This window comes from Mesoplodon mirus, assembly GCF_964341445.2.
Source record: "Mesoplodon mirus genome assembly, chromosome: 3".
NCBI lineage: Eukaryota > Metazoa > Chordata > Mammalia > Artiodactyla > Ziphiidae > Mesoplodon > Mesoplodon mirus.
Genome location: NC_138978.1, coordinates 18,591,434 through 18,613,322, shown reverse-complemented (window position 1 = coordinate 18,613,322; position 21,889 = coordinate 18,591,434). Strand labels below are relative to the sequence as shown.

General features: G+C 48.8%; 1 protein-coding gene across 1 annotated transcript; it reads right to left on the bottom strand.

Moving 5' to 3' along the window:
* Nucleotides 1-20,307: 20,307 nt before the first annotated feature.
* UBXN10 (UBX domain protein 10) lies at nucleotides 20,308-21,670 on the bottom strand. The gene has a single exon (XM_082615126.1). The coding sequence runs from the start codon at nucleotides 21,500-21,502 to the stop codon at nucleotides 20,660-20,662; it is 843 nt and encodes a 280-aa protein (XP_082471252.1). The 5' UTR covers nucleotides 21,503-21,670; the 3' UTR covers nucleotides 20,308-20,659.
* Between the last annotated feature and the right edge of the window lie 219 nt (nucleotides 21,671-21,889).

Sequence of the window (21,889 nt, the reverse complement as noted above, 5' to 3'; positions counted from 1 at the left end):
TTTTGATTCGTTCCTTATACTGTAATATTTGCTCACATATATATACAATATTTAACACAGCTTTAGATACATTTATACAGTTTTCTTCCCACAGAAGACTATAAGTATTTTTACTTATACTGTACAATATTGTTTCAAGTATTCAGAGAAGGATTTACTGACTACATTTTAAAACCTGGTTATTCTGGGATACTTGTTGACGCACGATTTGACCTTGTCTTAAAAAAAATAATGTCGAGATTGTAGCTGAAAAAAGAAATGTCAGTCTTGTCATCTTTGACTTGAACGGACATGAGGAAACGTGCCGGTCACAGGTGACCTGGACCGCCACCACTCGGGGACTCCATGGCAGGACTTCTGCGGCAGAGGGTACTTGGCCTAAGGTTCTTCCTAACACTTCTGAGCCTTTGATCTGTGAGGCTGACATTCTAGAAAGCTCAGCCGCAAATGGAGATCCAGCACAGAGCCTGCGCCAGAATCCTCTGGTGTCTTGTCCTGGTGAAAACAGGGTACGTGTGGCAACACAGGCAATGCTGTGAGGTTTACAGTGCAGCCTCCGGGAGCCTGCCTGGCCTGTCCAACCTTAGCCTGAGCTTCACCGTTTACACCACGTCGCTTTTTGAAATGTAAGCTCCTGACCATTCCCTGTTCTGCTCTGATTCAACCTGAGGAGCCCGATCTCTCCATCTCCGTCTGGTTCTGGAAGAGCGGCCTGCACCCTCGCCTTTGCCGCGCTGGGCCAACTGGAACCGCCGAACAGACACCCGCCGGATTGCCGCAGATCCCGGCCAGCGGCAGTTGGAGGCACGGCGCCATCTAGTGGAGAAACAAAATCCCCCATTGCTTTTTTTTTTAATTAGCAGAGCATCCTTGAAGCAGACCAAAGAATCAGCGGCCCCCATTTGATACCAAAGGTGCTTGAGAACCAGAGAAGGAAATGGATTTCCCGAATGTCACACAGCCGGCTAGTGGCTGCATCAACACTACAGAACCTCATCATTGGAGCCTTGGTTCAGCATTCTTTGCACTATCCTGCAGTAAAGAAACCAGAAGATAAGAGAGCTTCTCGTTTCTGTTGACCATTTCAGACCTCTTCCGAGGTGGAGGTGAACACATGCGGGGACCAGTGTCTGAAGAGAAGGCTCACTGATGTACTGTCCTGTAGCATGTCTCGGCTGGACTGCCCGTGATGGGTGCAAGGCCGGAGCAAATCCTGTTGTCTGCCTTGCTCCCCTCCCCCACAGAGCTGCCGTGAAACTCAGCACACGATCAGACCACATCCATTGCACTGGGTTACTGAGCAGAAGATGCCACAGGTCACCTGTGCCCGGAGGGGAGAGAAGAGAAAGAGCGTGTGGGCTGCCAGCCCCAGGCTTCCCCAGCCCTTTTTCCTTTTTTTGGAGCATTTTTTGCACCTTCGTGGTGGTCCCCAGGTGCTTCCTGGTCCTTCCAGGTCCCCAGATCCCGGAGGAGGGATGCGAGTGGGAGGGGGTGTGGCACCCCTGTTTCTTGCATTCTGGAGACTGCTGTCAGGAATTGCGCAGCATGTGGGCTCCTCAGCCAGTCTACAGCCAAAAGGCAACCAGACTGGGTAGATCGTGGAGAGGGAAACGCACGCTGCATTATTCAGTGTCAGTTTGAGGGGTGGAGGGAAAGGTGAAAGCCGTTGCCTAACTTCATTCCCTCGAAATAAAATCCTAAATGTTGACTTGAAACATATGGCTGTGCTTTGGGAGAAATCTTAAGTCTAGTTTCTCGTGGATACCCTAAAATAGTCAAAGAATTTCTTGGTTGCATTCTCTTTCTTCAGAGTCTGGGCCTTCCCTTGACTCCTAGACCATCATTTCAGCAGGAAGGATGATCCCATCTTGCTTTAAATCCAAGGTCACTGGCAGCGTCTTAAGCTGTCAGTGTGAGTATGGAGGGCGTGCTATTAACCTTGGTGCTCCTTCCTTTCATTTAACGTCTTTAAAGCTGATTAGAGGAAGGGGAAATTTTCGTTTGTTTTTCTAACCCAGGGAATCTGACTTAGGGACTTTTGTGGACTGGAATGTCCTGACCTGGCCAAGATTGATAAAACCTTCAGTGCCCAGGGCCCTGGCTGAGTCACAGTGCAGCATCACATGGCCTGGTTTACTCTGGGTGAAAACATCCTAAGTTCAGTAGATGACAGAGCTGCTGGCTGAGGCTGCACTGCAGCCCCGGAGCAGAAAGCCCAGCCGCAAGCAAGGTCCTGCCTCCATCGGCCTCACATCTCCTCCCCAGCCTCACTGTCCTGCTCCCCAAAAGTCATCCTCCTCCAAAGCGTGTGGTTAAACCTGGGCTTTGTGGCCGTGTCCAGGAGTCTGCTGAGATGTAGAAGCCTAGACAGTCCTGCTTTTCAGCCCAACGCATCCCTGGGAAAGGGGCTATAAAGAGTATTTTTGTGATGTAGATATTTCCCACAGGGACACCGTTATAATCAGGGCACCTTTCTAACCGGAGACCTGGCACCACACGAATCCCCATGATAGCCAGCAGCAGGTCATAAAAGCCAATATGTCCCCAGGCCTCTGTAATCATCTCTCAGAAGAAAGTCTCTGACAAGCCCTTTGCTCTGGATTCTGGCAGGGCTCTCAGCTCATTCCTCAGTGTTCCTGAGCTGAGTGGTCCCTGCCCAGCAGCACAGGCCAGGGCCTCATCTCCCCCTCTCCTGGCTTCGATCTTGATCCCCTAGTTGTTCCACACTGGCCGGCTCTTCTCCTTTCCTCACCAAATGCCTTTAACTAAAAGACCTTAGAGCAGTTCACAGTCTCCTATGCCCTCCTTCCCCGCAGCCCCATAACCCCCGTGACATAATCCACGCTGTGACGAGCAGCCCCCCAGATCGTCCTAACAGCCTCCCTCCCCAAGTTATTGAACCTGAACTGTGATTAACATGTATAGAAACTCCCTATGTAATGCACGTACAGGTCTAACACAGCCAGAATATACACTCAATCCATTAGGCTTTATGAGGAAAAGGTACCTAAATAGGGCATTCATTTATTCCAAAGATATTTATTGACTTCTTTCTATGTGCCAGACACCTTCCAAGGCACTCGGATATAGCTGTGAATAAAACAGATAAAAACCCGCAAATGGCTTGAGAGGGGAAGGCATAATGGCATTTGTCTAATGAATGGAAGGACCATTGGCTTGGGAGTCAGGAAGTCTGAGGAGCCGGTCCAGATGCTCCCACTAACCGGCTAAGGCACTTCTCCGTCTCTGATCCAGACTCCTCACGGAGTCCTCCCCTGTGACCATCTAAGGGCACTTTGATTTGTGAGCCTCCTTCTACTGTGGAGTCTTCGGCTTCCCAACCAAGCGAGCAGAGCTCCCCTGCCTCTCCTTAAGTGGGGCATCATTCACGCCAGCTCCCCACTCTGCCCTCTCAATTCTTTTCTGCTTTGACGATTCTTTGGTCTTAAGAAAAAGAGAAAAGAGAGCCCCTCTCTATCAGGTTACCCTGCCTGCCTTCCCGCCTTATCCCCCCGGTAGCCTCCCTTCTCCGTTTTCCTGTGGTCACAGATATTTTTCAAGAGCAGTCAAATGACCGCTTCTTCAAAGATGGTTGTCACAGGAGGCCGCCTCTTTGGGGTCGCGGTGGTGCCTTCGGGGCCATATGTTCCGCTGGGCACCTCAGGGAGGCCAGCGGACAGGTTCCAGGGCGGGATTCTGCACACTTGGTGCAACAGAACCACTGGAAACCAATTAACAGGCTGAAAGCCAGAGAAAGGACGGTGGCCAAAGAACAGGCACCCCGTGGTAAACAATTACCAGCGTGGGCAGGGACAGCTATGTAGGTCAGCTCCCAGCCAGGGAATAGTTTTACAAGAGCAAAGTGCCAATCCCTTCTGGAAGCAGAATCTAGGTAAAGGTTTGCTTTCTATCTTTGGGCAGATGACCACCTGGTTGCCCTGCAACTCCCCTTGGTTTCAGAGACATCTGGCCTTGGCTTCTACCTCCCTGCCAAAAGCAAGTGGCTCAGGTCCCTTCTAACCTTGACCTCCTGGAGGACAATCACGAGAGCGAGTGCTACATCCTGCTTTATGAACCAGGTCCGGACAGGGCGCCTGTATTGTACTCTCACCTTCTGAGGACACTGGATGTTTTCCGGCACAGGTGTAGGAGATGCTTTCTCATTTGTTTTTGAGCGCTCACGCTCACCCTTGTAAAGATTTGCCAGTTTCAGATGAATATTTGGGGAACTCAGAAATTAAGATCAACAACCAAGCATTAAGAACTGTCCTGGCAGGGATTTGGTCAAGCAGGACAGGAGACTCCGGGGTTCAGATCCACTTGGGGGTGAAATCAAGTCCCACGAGCCCTTTGGGGCTCATACCCAGAGGTTCAGGTGACCTTTAACCTCCGTGACCTTTAACCTCCTCACATGGCACGGGTACAGGCTTTTACAGGTTACAACGTGCTTCCATACTTATCCTCTCTCTTTGGATCCTCAGAACAGTTTTGGAAAGTGGGCAGGGCAGGTGTTAACATCTCCGCTTTGTAGAGAAGGAAACAGGCTCAAAAATGCTGCAGGCAAATGGCATTATGTTGTTCTTTTTTATGGCTGAATAATATTCCATTGTATATATGTACCACATCTTCTTTATCCATTCCTCTGTTGATGGACATTTAGGTTGCTTCCGTGTCCTGGCTATTGTAAATAGTGCTGCAGTGAATATTGGGGTGAACTAATCTTTTCAAATTATGGTTTTTCTTCGGGTATATGCCCAGGAGTGGGATTGCTGGGTTATTTGGTGTTTCTATTTTTAGTTTTGTAAGAAAATTCCATACTATTCTCCATAGGGGCTGTACCAATTTACATTCCCACCAACACTGCAAGAGGGTTCCCTTTTCTCACATCCTCTCCAGCATTTATTGTTTGTAGATTTTTTTCATGATGGCCATTTGCAGCAACATAGATGGACTTAGAGATTGTCATACTGAGTGAAGTAAGTCAGACACAGAAAGACAAATGTCCTATGATATCACTTATATGTGGAATCTAAAAAATGGGTACAAATGAACTTATTTACAAAACAGTAGTCACAGATGTAGAAAACAAACTTATGGTTACCAGGGGATAAGCGGGGGAGGGATAAATTGGGAGATTGGGATTGACATATACACACTACTATATATAAAATAAATAACTAATAAGAACCTGCTGTATAGCACAGGGAACTCTACTCAATACTCTGTAATGGCCTATATGCGAAAAGAATCTAAAGAAAAAAAAGAGTGGATATGTGTATATGTGTAACTGATTCACTTTGCTGTACACCTGAAACTAACACAACATTGTAAATCAACCATACTCCAATAAAATAAAAAATAAATAAATAAAAGGCTCTGGGCATGTTTGCTGAGCTCATATGTGACAGTCAAGCCTGGGGGGGCTGGGGGCCGGGGGGCGGCGTGGTCTCCTGCTGAGGCCGGGTCAGATAAGCAGTTGTACTCACGAAAGCATATGTCTGCCATCTCTTTTGACCTTATTCTAGGAAATTCTTTAGGTTTACTAGTAACTCATGGAGGCTGCTCCCAGCACATTGCTTGGTAGGCCAGAGCCACAGAACCCTGACGGGCATTTTTCCAGGTAGTTCCTGACTCTGCTTCAACAAGACCAGAGTGAAACTGCATCCCCTAAACATCTGTGGTTTCCCAGGGAAGTGACAGTTGCTGTTTGCTAAGAGCTTCAGAGGCTCTGCTCTCTGGTCCCCACTCGGGTGCAGCTTTGCCCTGAAGCTGTTTCCCTCGCTGACACACTTTGGCCTCCGACTTATGTGGAAGTGTTGACCAAACCCCAAGACTCTCCCCTTCTCAGGCACCGCTCGGGGCAGCTCTCTGGGCAAACGGCCCTAGTGATGGTCAGGCCTTCTGCTGGCCTTTTCACAGAAGAACAAAGAACCGTCATCCTCAACCTAGCAGCATAAACTTCCCCCCATGAAAAACACCTGCTAACAGCTAGTCCTGCAGCCTTTCTTCAGATGATACATGAGGAAGTTTGCCAATGCAGTTGTCTGGAATCCTGATCTTAGTTAACTTTGCCAGCTGAGTTGTCTTCCTAAGTGAATTGCAGTAGAATTCTGCTTGGACTTACCTCCAACTCCAACCAGCTGGACCAGCTGTAGCTCCCACCGGCCTCCCCCAATACTTTCCATGCAGTAAGTGCTCAGGTGAAACAGTTCGCTTTCCAGGCCCTCTCTAGGGCCTTGTTACCGAGGGGTTAACGTTCGGGGCAAAGAAATTCATTGTGTGCCTGTAGGAATATAACATCTTTTTAAAACCAGGAATTGAGAAGTGTGACTAATGAGCACACTGTAAAAGCAGAGTGACCACCTCATTAAAGCTCAGAGCCCAGTTTTGTTTCTTTTTATGGCTGAGTAATATTCCATTGTATATATGTGCCACATACAGAGTGAAGTAAGTCAGAAAGAGAAAGACAAATACCATATGCTAACACATATATATGGAATTTAAGAAAAAAAAATGTCATGAAGAACCTAGGGGTAAGATAGGAATAAAGACACAGACCTACTAGAGAATGGACTTGAGGATATGGGGAGGGGGAAGGGTAAGCTCTGACAAAGCGAGAGAGTGGCACTGACATATATACAGTACCAAACGTAAAATAGCTAGCTAGTGGGAAGCAGCCGCATAGCACAGGGAGATCAGCTCGGTGCTTTGTGACCACCTAGAGGGGTGGGATAGGGAGGGTGGGAGGGAGGGAGACGCAAGAAGGGAGAGATATGGGAACATATGTATATGTATAACTGATTCACTTTGTTATACAGCAGAAACTAACACACCATTGTAAAGCAATTATACTCCAATAAAGATGTAAAAAAAAAAAAAAGCTCAGAGCCATTGCCCAGGTTGGGCAGAAATGAAAATCCCCAAAGAAAGGCCACCCCATCCATTAATGAAGCACTTTACAAAAAAAGTGTGATAAGTATTCAGCAGACATTTTGATAGACAAAGAGCATTTACCAGAGGCCTTAAAAATAAAGCCCTGATTTCTGGTGGGATGTGTGGGGAGATAAGAGAGGTGAGGAGGAAGAGACTTCCAGCATGATGTACTTTATGTATCAAAGAGCCTCTAGTTTGGAATTTCAGGGTTCAGATGATTCTCAGCTCTTCCTCCCTTCTCGGCAAGGACTCTTCTGCCGTGTTGGCATTTGCTGATTCTTCTGGAGCCCACCCCTGCTGTTGTCGTGAGGTTGAAAGAGAGAATCCACAGAAAGCTTGAACTTGAGAGCCTGGCACACAGCAAGCGTTGAGGGTATTTGTTGCCTGGGCGATTCATGATATCATCTTTGGGGGAGGAGACATGTCCCTTTTGCAAATTGGGGAAGGAGAGGCAGGGGGCAGGGAGGCCTGCTGTCCACGGTCCCTGCAGAAGGTCTCAGCTGCCCCAGGCTTGTGTGTCAGGGCCAGTCTGACTGCAGCAACAGTGCTGGAGAAAGGCCAGCCTGCAGGGCGGTGGGCCGCTGGCCAGGGTCCGTCCCCCTGCAGCCCAGCCCTCCTCCGAGCACCTTGGCAGTCTGGGTTGTGCTCAGACAGCAATGCTGACCCGTCAGCATGGTTGTAGACAGTGAATCTCCATGCTGTCCTCTATAAAGAACCTTGTCAAGTGTCGAGTGGCTTGGAGTGAGCTGTACGTACTTTATGCTGCAAGAGGCTTAGCTCAGGGCCTCCAAACCTATCTTCCGGTCTCACCCTCCTTTACCCTTCACACAGTCACCAACAGGCCTTTCTAGAACCAACTTCTGATGATACACTCCTCTTTGGAAATCTCTGCAGGCTCCCCTTTGCCTACAGGGTCAAGGGCACAGTCCTTAGCATGGACTTCTACAATCACCCCACCAAACACTCCCCCAGAAGGACACACCCCAGGCACTCTGTACTCATCATTCACGGCAGGGCAGGACTTTCCTGGCACCATGCTCATCCCACTGCCTGGAAGGCTGTCCCCTACCCCCTTCTCTGCCTGGCAACCTCCTGCTTCATCATTCAAGACTCAGTTGCAAGGTGACACCCCCTCTATGTGGCCTCCCTTGACTTTCTCAAGCAGAGGTTCACACACTCCTTGGTGAGCAGGAACCTCCTGCCTGGTGAAGGTCAAGATGTTTCCTGTTATACAAGGGCCAGCTCCTGCCTACCAGCCACCCCGCCAGCCCCAGCTTCTGCGTGGGGCTTGGGTACTGCTGACCAGTGTAGCCTGGCCTTGGGAAATGTCACATGCTCTCCGTTTCAGCCTCCTTAGGAGACTTAGGATAAACATTTACCACAGAAATTGTCCTAGACCTGGAAATTGTATAACTGAAGATTAGGGGATATTAAATACTGTTAAAACATCTCATCATTTTTGTGATAATGAAACAGAGAAGCACGGGGACCTAGAACTGAAATGTGCTCTGAACTCTAGCAGGGATTCTCAGCTGGGGGTGGGAACAGAGGCATTTCGGAGTCACCCACAGGGCTTTTCTTACACAGATTGGATGCTGGTGCCCCTCCCCCCCCAGTCCACCCACCCCTGTGCCCCGCTCTGACCCACCCTAATCACTGAGCTTCAGAGTCACCTGTGTGCTGGGCACAGTGACGCTTCCTTGCTGAATCTCTGCTGCCTCGTCTATAAAAGGGAGGGGATGATGTCAGCCTCAGAGGAATACCCTGAAGATTAAATGAGAATCTACCTATGAGGGTCTTAGGTGGCACTAAAAAGAAGTTAGTTCCATTCCCCTGTCCCTTCCTCACTTCAGCTAGATATTTGCCCCGGGTCACACAGGCGGCCATGGAAGGGAGTCCTCAGCTGTGATGGGTGAGACCAGAGGGTGGGATGCCTGGGGCCCAAGGCGGCCCCTTTTCCTCTTCTTTCTACTGCCTCGGAAAAAGCTCTGCCCACAGACACTTCATAGCAAGGGGTTCCGTAGATACTCACTCATGTCTGTGACCGAGTGCTAGGTGCAGAGGCGGCGCCTTTGCCCCACCATCTCTGGTCAGTGCCCTGTGAGTCCACCGGCTTTCATCACTGGGGTGTGGACGGGCCTGGAACGGCTGAGGTGCTCTTCCAGGAAGTACACCAGGTGGTGCTGTGGAGTAACCAGAGGGTCCAAACGGAGGGACCCGAGAAGGAGCACTAGCATCCCGACTAGGCGGCTATACTGGGGGTGACAGAGAGCCCTTGGTGGCCCTCTGCTCAGGAACCCTGACGGAACGCCCCTCTGACTCATTTGAGCACAAGCCAGAGCACCTCCCTCCGTGCTCCTTGCAGAGTTGTTGACAAGAGCGTTGACCATGTGCCACATTCAATTCTAGGTGTGGTTTAACCCATTTAATTCTCACAACCCTGAGAGCTAAGCACACAAACTGCCCTAATGAAAAACACTGGGCAGCTGAGGCACAGAGAGGTGCCATAACGTGGCCCAGGTGACCTGGCCGCTAGGTGGGAGGCCTGGGATTAAGCCCAGGTGGTCTGGCCTCCTTACAGAAAGAGCTGATTTTACTCCCGCAGCTTAAATAACTTTCAGGTTATCTCCAGGTTCTAGGGTCAATCAGCAGCCCTGGCTTAGAGAAGATACCTCAGGAGGCTGAAGATTCCGCTTCCTCTTGGATAATAGGCCTTTAGATTGCCACTTTCAAGAGGCCCAAACCCAGCCTACCTGGGGCACGCTCTTGGGCAGTGGGGCTTTCGTTCACTTATCCCATACAAGTTTACCAGCCAGGCAGGGGGTGCCAGGGGTACAGACGGGCAAGGTCTCAGACCTTGTGGACTTCATATTGGGGTTGGGGAAACAGCTAACAAGCAAATCCCTAAGTAAGAACATTTCAGGTAATAATAAAAAAGAAAGTAAAGGCAGGTTAACAGGGTAGAGACTGAACGATAGTTGGAAGAGGGGAGGGAAGGGGTGAGCAGGTTGGTGCAGCAAGATCACTCTGTATGAAGTTTGAACTGCACATTTCCTAATTCCGTGATCTCCTTCAGGCGGAGAAAATGTCATCGGACTTTTGCACAGCAACCTCTGCATACACCCACTCGTATAATCACCCTCTCCTGGAGTACAGTGTGCCAGAGGTGCTGGAGCTCAGACAGGATGTCTGTGTGCCTTGCTTGCCCACCTGGCCCCAGGTGTAAATGGTGCAGAAACGCAGGCCCATTCGGGCTGGGTAGCTGGCCCTGTCAGAGGACAATTGTTGAACTTGAACCTCAGTTTTGAGCCTTTTGCAGGAGGAGCCTGTTCATGCTTACAGCTTGGCAGCGGTGCTTGCTTTTAGCCAAATCTCCAGTTACGCGTAATAAAGACCCAGTCCCTGGTGGGCTGCAGAGCCATAGCATTGAAGGGGTCCTGAGAGATTGCCCAGCCTCTGTCTTCAGACAGGGAATGTATAAACCACCCTGGTCCCAAGGCACTATCTCGCTTCCTGAATGTATCTAAGGACAGAGATCATAGAGGGACCCCAGATGCATTCACCCACCCATGTCCTCAGGGTGAGGGCTCTGCCTCCAGTCAGGGCGTCTTCATTCAGAAATGTGGTCTCTGAAAGGGACCCAGCAGGGCCCATTAAAGTATTGGGTTACTTATCCGGTGGCTGTCTCCGCTACAGACTGGGCTTCTGTTCTTGTGAAAATGGGAAGCCTATAGAGAACAGGAACCTCCCTGTCTTCACGGTCCCTCACTGCTAAGAATGTATTATCTTGATTAAGGTAATGAGAGATGTGCTCTGAAATACGTGGATGAGGACCAAAGCAGATGGACGGAATTAATTTGTGTTTGCCAGCTCTACCCAGAGCACTGCAAGGACTTTGAAAACCATGCCAAGTTCCTTGGGAATGGCATCATGGAGACGTGCCACTGTGAACTGGATGTAGGGCTTGGGTGACCCAAATGACCTGTCAGTTCTATGCCTTTGATGCTGAATATTTGTTTTGTTTTGAAAGCAGGATCTTTTAACAGTTTCATTTGCGGAACATTGGCACCTACCAGGGGCAGCCCCATTGCTAGGTACCCAGAGAAGCACAGGATAAATGAGTCACAGGCCGGTGTTGAAGGGCCTCGCGAACTTGTCAAAGAGGCCAGCTGTGTGCCGGTTCTGGGACATCGCTCCTCCCCTGGCTGGTTCTCTCCTACCCGGCCCTCGAGCCTTCAGAAGCTTCCCCCATCCTCCATCTGTGATTCCATAATATCCTTTAATGTATTCATTAATCCCCCAAACACTTACTGAGTGCCTGCTGTGTGCCAGGCACTGCTTAGATGCTTGTGCTAATCTGGCGATATGACAGTTTTCTGTGCACCCATCGGCCTCCTTCACTGCACGGGGGCTCCTTTAGGGCCGTGAGCACATCTTCATTCTTGTGTTCCCAGTCCCTGGAGCAAAGCCCCTGCTCCATAAACGTCTGTGGAACAAATGAAGAGAGAAATGACAACAAGAGGGGTAGTTCCTAAAATAAAAATGAGCATTTATCCCTATTTTTACGGGTGTCAGAACATTCTCAATAAAACGTTACTTCTTCTGATTCTTCACCACAGCCCCTTGGGAAGATGGAGGCTTGGGTGAAATAGGAGCCACCCAGTAGCAGATGGGGTTCTTGATGCCAAAACCTGTGCTCTTTCTACTCCACATGGGAGTGTTTCTTCTGTGAGAACTTGGAGGGGGGTGGGTACTGAGCTGGGGAAGCCCAGGGAAGAGAGAGGTCGCTCCTGCAGAGAACGTCAGAGAAGGCTGAGCCTGAGGCTGCAACTGAGAGGCGGCTCCTGACAAGCAGAGGTGGGGTTGGTGGGGAGGAAGCCCATGGCCCAGGGCAGGTTCCAAGGCCAGTCGCTGGCCTGGTCTGCTGAGAGGGAGCTGAAGAGAATCAAAGACCGTAGGTGTTGGAAGGGACCTTGAAATGACCCAGCCCAGCAGTTCTTAGCCTGGGGACCCTTAGCATTCCCTGGAGGCGGTTCTAAAAGGGTGGTTCCCAGGCTCCAACCCCAGACACTTTAATTCAGAAGATCTGGGGTGAATCTTTCTAAAACTCCCCAGAGCCTTCGGGATGCTGAGGCCCCTTTTAAAGTCCATTCCTCAGGTTTGTTGGTTTTTTGTTTTTTGTGTTTTTTTTGCCTATTAAACACAGTCTTTGAGTTCAAAAGCCGTTTGGGAGGCATCATGTCTACACCGCGTCAAAGGCTTGCTGGGGGTGGTCTGAATTTTCCCCAATACTTGCAGCCTCGCCCTTGTCTGCCAGCTGCATCCCCCGCCTCGTCCTCCGCATTCCCCCACCCCACCCCCCCCCTTAACACACTGGTCTTCCCACTCCTCTGGCTGAAAATGAAGGAGCAGCCTCTGCTATTGACTGTGAGTGTGTATGTTGATTTGGTCTCTCTTGAGCACCGGGCTCACACTTGAACTTCCTGGAGACGGGACTGAGGACTCTAGACTGGTTGATGCCGGATGCCTTGGCTGGCCCGGCCTCGGGGGAATGACTGCAGGAGTGGAGCACAGCCTGAACAGCCAGAACCAAGTCCAAGAGCATCTTCAGTCAGTCCTGGGAGTGTCTCCTTGATGGCCATTTCCAGTATAGATGGCAGTGAGGGCAAATGCTCTCGGCAGGGTGTACTGATTTCCTGAGCTCCCACACTGGCCCTTGCCTCGGTCTGCCTCTTGTTCCTCCTCCATCCTCTTTTTAAATCCAAATTAAAAGGTGTTAGAAGACTGTGGCAGGGTAGCCTGGGTCCTCAGACTGATCATTCATGGCTTTGACCAGGCTCCTGGGCAGCTGAGCATGCAGACCTCCTTCCAAGACTATCTGTCGTAGATCAATAGGAATATTTTCTGCCACTATGGAGTGTAGTTGGTTTCAGACTACTGTCAAGTGAGATAAAAGACGAGTATAATACTCACCACATAAGATTTTTTTAAATTTACATGCCTCTTCCCTCTAGACGGGAAATTCCTGGAGAGCAAAGACCCACCTGATTCATCTTTATGCTCCGTGTCTGGTGCACGTACATGTCCATTTTGTTGGTTCAATGAAAAGATATGTATTTAAGATTTGATTCATAAAAATCCGATATGCATACCGTTCAGTTCATGACTATATATATTTTGAAAAGTGTAATGTTTATATCAACTATGATGCATATAGCAACAAATATGAATATTTTGAACAAATTTCTCTCTCAGCCCCCCCCCCCATCAGTCCCCACTTTCATAGGGTCCCAGATTATGACAACAAATTAAATGCACCTTGAGGGACTTCCCTGGTGGCACAGTGGTTAAGAATCCACCTGCCAATGCAGGGGACATGGGTTTGATCCCTGGTCGGGGAAGAACCTACATGCCATGGAGCAACTAAGCCCGTGTGCCACAACTACTGAGCCTGAGCTTTAGAGCCCACGAGCCACAACTATGGAGCCCACATGCCACAACTACTGAGCCCGTGCACCGCAACTACTGAGCCCACATGCCTAGAGCCCATGCCCTGCGACAAGATAAGCCACCTCAATGAGAAGCCCGTGCACGGCAATGAAGAGTAGCCCCCACTCGCCACAACTAGAGAAAGCCCATGCAGAAATGAAGACCCAACGCAGCCAAAAAATAAAAATTAAAAAAAATTAGTGTACCTTGAGTTTTTAATTTTAATATTAAAAATATCCTGAAAGACATGCAAAAAGTGTTAATATTTAATAGTAATCAAAGACATGAAAAATATTTTTAAAAAGCATTTAGGTTCTTTTTTCAACAAAAGTAAAGAAAATTGTAACAAGCAGTAACCTCAAAACTGAAGATGCTGCATGAAACTATTCAGTGCTTGTTATATAATCCTTCAAAAAGCAAAGCAGAATCCATAAAGTTTATATATATATATATATATATATATATATATATATATATATATATAATTGGACTTACCTATTCCTATTCCTGCAAATCTGTCCTAAAGAAATAATTCAAAGGATGCAAAAAGCTACATAAATGAAGATTTTAGCATTGACTTCTGTAGCAAAACAAAAACAAAACCTGGAAATATGTAAATGTTCCCCAAAAGGGAAATAGCTTAATAAATTACAGTACACCAACATGTTGAAGTATTACTCAGTCTTACAATAATTATGAAGACTATAGAAACTTGGAAAAAGAATATAAAACTGCTGTTTTTGCTAGGATTACAAATGCTAAAAATATGCATGTATGCCTACTGACAAGAAGGTAATGTGCAAACTAATGTAATCTTTAAGAATGAGATAATATACACCAAGATGTTAACAACGGTTGTCTCTGACTGAAAGGATCATGGACGATTTTTAGTTTCCTCTTCCATCTTCCCTGTATTCTTCACGTTTCCCATTATTAAAAGAAAAAAAAAAGCCTGTGTTTTGTTTTGGGGGCAGGGTGTAATGGATTCTGCAGAGTAAACCTCTTCTGCTTGGAAAAATCATTTATGATGACGGTGCATACTATGGGTTAGCGTTTACTTCACTACTGTTTTTACAGTAAAATTAATACTTCTTGAAAAAGTAACTGGATTCGATACCCAGAAGCTGACTGCTTCTCAGGACATCTGTGGCTACTTCTCCAGTCTTCATTGCTCACTTGGATTGTAGAAGTAATAGCTTCTACTTGTTCTTCCATCTTCTGAGCTTGTCTGTGCTCAGCACAGCAGCCAGAGTGCTGATGTGAACATATATGTCCGTAGACTCCTCCGCCCAGCACCCTGCAGTGGCTCCCGTTCTACCCAGAGCTGCAGCCCCTAAAAGGTCCCAAATGATCTGTCTCTCCGCCCCCATCTCCAACAGCTCAACCTCTTCCTCTCACCAGCCACACTGACTGCACTTTCCTCCAACAGGCTAGATGTGCTCCCGCCTTAGGACCTGTGTGTCCCCTCCACCAGGAGCAGGCTCCCCGCCCCCGGAGCCCCGCCCCCACCCCCAGGAGCACCACTGAGTCTCATTTTCAAGTTCTTTGCTCAGATGTTGCTTTGTCTGTGAGGTCTGCCTTGACCACCCATCCCCCATGTAAGATCTCATCCTCTGCAACGCCCATGCTCTCCAGATCCCCCTCACCCTCCTCTGCTTTTCCATTTTCCATCACCTGTATCCTTTCCTATCATACTATATTATTTATTATGTATATTGTTCCTTTTCTGTCTCCAGGCATTTGAATGTAACCTCCATAAGGGCAGGGAATTTGTGCCTGCTCTGTTCACTGATAGACCTAATAAGTGCCTGGCCTATAGGTACCTATAGATACATTTTGTTTTGTTTTGTTTTGTTTTGTTTGTGGTACGTGGGCCTCTCACTGTTGTGGCCTATCCTGTTGCGGAGCACAGGCTCCGGACGCGCAAGCCCAGGGGCCATGGCTCACGGGCCCAGCCGCTCCGCAGCATGTAGGATCTTCCCAGACCGGGGCACGAACCCGTGTCCCCTGCATCAGCAGGCGGACTCTCAACCACTGTGCCACCAGGGAAGCCCTATAGATACATTTTGAATTAATTTGTTACAGCTGATTTGAATAAGGTGAGCTCCTGCTAGAAACTCCATTAAGAAGGAGAAATGTGAGCTGAGGTCCAGGCCTGGCTTGGGGAAACTAACAAAGCTCTATTGAGTCTGGATCCAGAGTCTTTGGGACATGGCCCATTCAAGTATGGTCTGGGTTGACCCTGCAGTACATCCAGGGGCTGTATGCAGGGCTGGCGTGGAGACAGCAGGTGATTTCCAGACTGCGCTTCCCAGTAGGAGGATGAAAGTTGCCACCATTCTCCCATGGTCTGTCTGCAGGTGGCTGGCCACTCTTATTAACAGTGGGCTGGGGCTAAAGCAGACCCAGGATGTCTGTCGGTGGTACTCACCAACCACAGTAGACCCACGATCCTCACCTCTCTGCTAGAGGGCAGGTGTCAGAGAGGTGCAGCTCTCAGCAGGTCCAAGGCCCTACAGCACAGCTCTCCTCAGTGTAAAGAACAGAAGAACAGGTGGGCGTGGAAGTTATGAAGCTAGGAGCTTTGTTAATTACACTAAAGGACAGTGGTTTTATTTGCCCTCCTGAGAGGAAATGCACCCCAGATCAGCCGCTGGATTTGGCTGAATGGAATGGAGGCAGGAGAGGGAGGGAGAGAAAAAGAGGTAAACAATGTAGTATTTTACTGGAACAAGGATTTCTCATAAAGTAACCTTGGTGGTAATTATACCCCTAGAGTTAGATGGTAATTGATGTAACCTATACATTAAGTGAAATAGCAAACTTTTTAGTTGCATCTCTTAATTAAAGCAATTAATAGCTTTGAAATTCTCTACACACTTTGTCCAAAAACTTTCATGCATTTCCTTCCTCTGCACATTGCCTCTGGTCAGGGTTCTTCCCCTGCCTATCATGCATTGGTCTTGTTGCTGTCAGGTTTGTTTTTGTTTTTGCAGAAACAGTCCACATTGGTGATGTGGTCAAACTAAATCCACTTGGGTAAATTCCAATTTGTCAAACTATCTTTCCTTTTCTTTTTCCTTAAGAAAATGGATTGTGTATCCAGAATCTGACCATCTCTCATAACATTTATGGCTACGCCCCTGGCCCAAGCCACTACCATCTCTCCTCTGGTTACTGTCAACGTCCAGTAGTTGGTCTCCGACCTTCCACCCTGACCCCTACAGTCTGTTCTCAACACAGCAGCCAAAGCGCTCCTCTGAGCAGGACTGGGAATGAGGCTCACTTCGTTGTACCCACTGGCAGTTGTCACATCAGTTGTTCAGCTTCTTGGGGTGGGATTTAAGTGTGTCCAAAAATACTTCCGGAGATGTGTGCTTGTGTATCAGCTGTTCAGGATTCCTGCTGTTTCCTCAGCTGTTTGAAGGTAGAGGCACACAGAGGGACGTCAGCAAGGGCTGGTAGAAACTGCCCTCACCAGGAAGGGAAAATGTCACATCACCGGTGCAGACGCAAAATAAAACACCCAATTTTGTTTTTATAATTGAGTGACTGTCTTGTTTGTTGGTGAGTCACCAAAGGTCTGCTCCACTTGGATGGCCAACTCCTCCGCAGTGGCCCCCGACCCTCTCTGCTTCTATGGTGGGGTTGGGTCGGTTCTGATTTCAGGGCGAGGGTAAACATGCTCAAAGTTTTAACTTTATTGTGGTGTGTTGCCTCGATGGACTAAGAAAACGGATATTCCTGCTTAATTCTCAGAATGATTTCCACACTAATGCTGAAGTAAAATGATCTAGTTTTCTTTGCAATTCTGTTTAAAAGGGATAAAAGTAGATCCACTGTAAAAGGCTCATCTAAAATATACCCCAAACCACGGGAAACTGAATACCCCTTTATCTCAACATATTATGAAGACAACTAAAAATCGTGTAAAGAGAAACCTTTTTGCCCCTTGGGGCATTAGACATTAGACACCCCTTTCAAATGGTGATAAGAGAATGAACAAAAGCAAAGTCTAGTGCGTGGAATGCCTTACTTTTGTCATGCCTGATAGTGAGACTGATCTGTCACTAGTCTTGAAAGTTTCTCATTGGAATGGAAGCCTCAAGGCTTGTCTTGCTTTTTGTTTGTTTGTTTGTGAAGGGTTTTCTGTGGGGAGCTCAGGGATGACCGCTGGCCCATGATCCCGTTCACCTCACTTCTTCAGCAGGACAGCCCTGGATTCACGGCTGTGGGCTGGGTCCCCAGGTACTTTCAGGGCAAGGGCTGTGGTTGTGTTAGAAGCACCTGCCATCTGTTGGTGAAAATTTTTTGGATTCTACATGATGAGTCACTTCTTTCTTCTGCTGTTCCTTCTCCTGCCAGGACGAATTCACCTACTGGATTTTATCAGGGGATGGAGTGGAATCTCTCATCATGAAGCTTCGTCCTATGCAACATCCATGTCCCTAATGAGCCATCTTCCTGCTGCCATCACTAGAAGAGGTGGGGAGGAGTTTCCTCTGTGTTCCCGCAAGGTGGGGAGAAGACCCGGCAGCCATCTAGTCTGGCCCTCACTCCAGGGCCCTCCCAGATAAAGCTACAGCTGCCGCCCTCAGCTGGTTGGAGTTGACAGTCCAAGGTGGTTCCACATGGTCTTGCCAATGCTCTCTTGCTAGGGCGCCAATGCCTGTGAGCCGGTGTGGCACAGGGCAGACCCTCACTGACTGTGGGTTAAATGAATGACTCGGGCCTGTGACTGCAAAGTGGGCCAACTTCAGACCTACCAGGGCCACCAAGAGTTAGGCCCTGGGCTCAGCTTAGCCCATTAGGCCAGGGCACCTGATTGGCAATACCACCTACAGAGCCAAGAAGGCTGAAGTTCTGATACAGTGTGTTCTTGCCAACCTCAAAAGGAGAGTACGTGGAATGATTTGGGGAAGAAATTCAGGAGTTTCTTCCCCTACAGGCCAGCTTAGTGCTCTGATATGAGCTGAAATTTCGCAGGAGCTTTCGGAAGGGTGGGCATCTGGAGTGCCTGGGGAAGAGGACTTGGATCAAACAGCAGGGCCAAGTGCTTTGCCAAGGAGAGAACTGAAGACGGGGTTCACAACGCCCTCTGTCCACTAGCGTGGGTGGCTGAAGCCTTGGGCTGAAATAAGAAGATGCACTTCTCCACTGACTCAGTTTCACGCAAATCAGTTTTTATTAGTAGTATTGTCATCTTTTGTCCCCGCAGAAAAAGTTTATTTGAAACAAAAGACTTGCTTCAAATCTAGCTTTGTTCACATATCCCCAAATATCCTAAAATATTTCTATGCTTTATGCCTTCCATTTTGTTCCCACTACCCCCAAAATTCTAAGCTAAATAGCAGTAGCAAACCCCTAAGTGCAGAACATTCTAACTCCTCCATGCTCCATTTCACTGCAATTTTCTAAAGATTTCCTGCCTGGAGAAATTACCAAGTCCCAGGTGGGTGGGATTTTATTCTTACCACAGAGTAGGTGGTAAGAATAAAATGTGGGAGTCTCTTCCCCCAGCCTCCTAGATCAGAGGCAGAGTTCCGTGCTCGAGTCCTGGGTGAAACCCCTGGACTGTGAGTACCGGGCTCGAGTCACCAGGCCCTTCTGCGTGGTCAGCAGCCGGGGGATGTGGCCAGCGGCCTGGGCCTGCCCAAGGCGCCAGCAGCCCCAGCTGACCTTTGCAGTCAGAGGAGCGGCTGACCAAATGGCACTAAGAAATTTTGCAAAACATTCCAAAATAACCTATTCTAGAATGATCTGGGTGGCGTGGGATGCAGTTAGGACAAGTCGAGCCTTCTTCAGAGGAAAGGATGTTGGTGTTCATCTCCAGGGCCAAGTATCAATTTGCTGGGAGTAACATTTCCAACCACAGGGCTTACCTATGCACGAGATGCACTCGTTGCTATGCTTCTAGAAGTCCTGCCTTCTCTGTGTACCTAGCAAGTAGGGGTGCACATCAGTACTCGGGGCTTTGTGATGGCTGGGCTCTGGGAGGGCAGGTGTTCTCTACTCTGAACGGTGATTTGGCCATAAAGGGGATCCAGGTGAGATGTGGGAGCCTTGCTCAGCTCACAACACGAGGGAACTTTGGAAAATTTCCATGTCACCATTTCAGAGCTGGAAAAGCAAGACTCCGGGGTCTGCCACACAGCTACGGGTGTCATGCTGATCGACCAGACATTTATTTGGGCACATGGTCTCAGCGTAGGCACAGCAAAGCGACACCAAACCGAGGCGCCCTCTTCCTCTGGGGGATTCTAAATCAGAACACGGGGGCACCCCTGTCGTCTCAAGGGAGCGTCCGTGTTTGAAGTAGGGGAGACCCTGAAACTGGGGGATAAAACAATGTATCTACACCCAGATAAGCCAAGGGGGTCTTTCCTACAAGCTGGTGCAGACTTGTAGGTTTGTGCCATTTCAAAACAAAAGATGCCACCACTGACAAAAGCAAAGGATGTAAGATTACACTGGCTTTTCTCAGTTTTGGGAAAATTTTGTGCAGAGAGTAGCTACCAAAAATTGTAAACCTCGTCATTCTCTATTAAAAATAAAGTAGCTCCTGGCTAATCCCTGCTTATGGAAGGGATTCACTTTCCAGCTCTGGGGCTCTTTCTGAAATGTTGGTGTATTGGGGGATTTGTATTAGCTGAAGACCTATTCTTTCCTCTGAAACCACTTCACACAAACGGTAATCCCCGAGAAACTCGAGCCACCGAGCTTGGCAAAGGGGTGGCTCCCAAAATAGGGTCAAGCGCCTGTTTCTTAAAGATGCTTGCAAGAAACACAAATGCCAGTGCAGTATTTCCTGAACCCTGGTTATTTACCAGACCAGAATCCTCTCTGGGAAGTGTTTAATTCTGCATCAAATACAGAAAGGCAAACCATTGGCTTCAAGAGAGTGCAAGTTCATTGTAAAGGTAAGCAGGTGCTTCAGAAAGGACCCAAGGAGAAAAGGAGAAGGCCTGGTCACAGCTGTTCCAGGAACAGCCTTGGTCACTTGCCAGTTCACTCCTGTGGTGGAGAGAATTTAACAACTGGAAGAGAATCTTCTTAATGCATCTGGTGCCTGTGTAGATTTCACTGCTTCAGAGAAGATGCTCTGAGGGTGAGTGTCCCAAGAGTCACAGCTGCACCAGATTCACATGGCACTTGGAACCAAGCTGCCTGGGAGGCTGTGGCACCCAAGCAGGCTCCTTGCTCAGAGACCCAGGACCCCAGCTGGGTAGCTGCGGACTCAGGGCCCTCCCTCCGCATCTTCCTGTGAGATGCCCAGCACCGACTTGTGGAGGATTCCGCACTCCTGCAGAGACTTGGTGAGGTCAGAGAAATGCCTCCTGGGCACTTCCATCGTTTCAATGCTGCAGTGTCGGTAGGTGGCCTTGTTCTTGTGTTCGGCCACGGCGACAACGGTGTATAAGTCATCAGTTGGCCGGAAATGGTGGACAAACCTTCGTCCTGATGGTGATCTGACAGCAAGCAGCAGCCTTGGCTCTTGATCTGATGGTTCCTCCAGGTCTCTGGCCCTGTAGGAGCTTTGTCTCTTGGTCCGCACGATGAATTTCCTCTCCGGGGAACAAGGTTGAGCTCGGGAATCTTCTTCACTCATCTTCACGGTGCAGGTCTCCGCTTGGTAAAGAGCCTGGGTGCTGCTCAGCTTCAGGGAACCAGTCTTTTTAGCAACTGTTTCCAGGGCCCCCTCCTCCAGGGTCTTCCTGTTGATGGAAGGAAGGACTGGGTATTTATTGAGGGAAGAGGATGCCCCTATGGGCACCTGCTGCAGCAGCTCCGGGACCTCATCGGGGGCTCCCTGATTTGGAGATTTGGGTGTGCAGGCTCCCGGTTTCTGGCTGCTCGGCGACTCGCAGGGAATGGCTGGAGGTGAAGATGGTGTGAGGCTGCCGCATCCCTCCGTGCCTGCGGGCTTATGCAGACTTGGACGAGTACGTCCCTTGGCGGACTTGGGTCTCGTGACGTGCATGTTTAGTGAGTCTGGCTGCCAAACGAAGCTGTCAGCTGCTGTTCTGACAACAGTGCTGCGTTCGGGGGGGGCTATTTTCACAGGGGCTTCTGTGGCCATTGCTCCTCAAGACCCCCTAAGGAAGCAAAAGAGAGGAGGCTGTGGGTTAAATGTTCTAGGACTTCTGGACCTGAGCCATTCACTTCCCAGGACCCAGAATAAGGACCGGCCACAATGGGGGCGGGAGGGGGTGGGCAGAGGAGCTTCTCTCTGGATTTCTGGCATCTGGAGAAGGGCACCAGCTGCAATTCATTCATTCCTTCATTCCAGGCATTGGAATATATCAGTGAACCAAAGTCCTTGCAACTTAAATTATCATAGTGAGAAAAGGCTGGTGTTAAATCCACAAGTAAATAGATATTTTCAATGACTAATAACTGCTATGAGGAAAATAAAGTATGGCACCAGCGAGTGAGTAATTCTTATTCTTACGGGGGGTCGGGAGGG

Excerpts from the sequence above, each read along its gene's own strand:
- UBXN10 (XM_082615126.1), bottom strand. The coding sequence starts at position 21,502 with ATGGCCACAGAAGCCCCTGTGAAAATAGCCCCCCCCGAACGCAGCACT.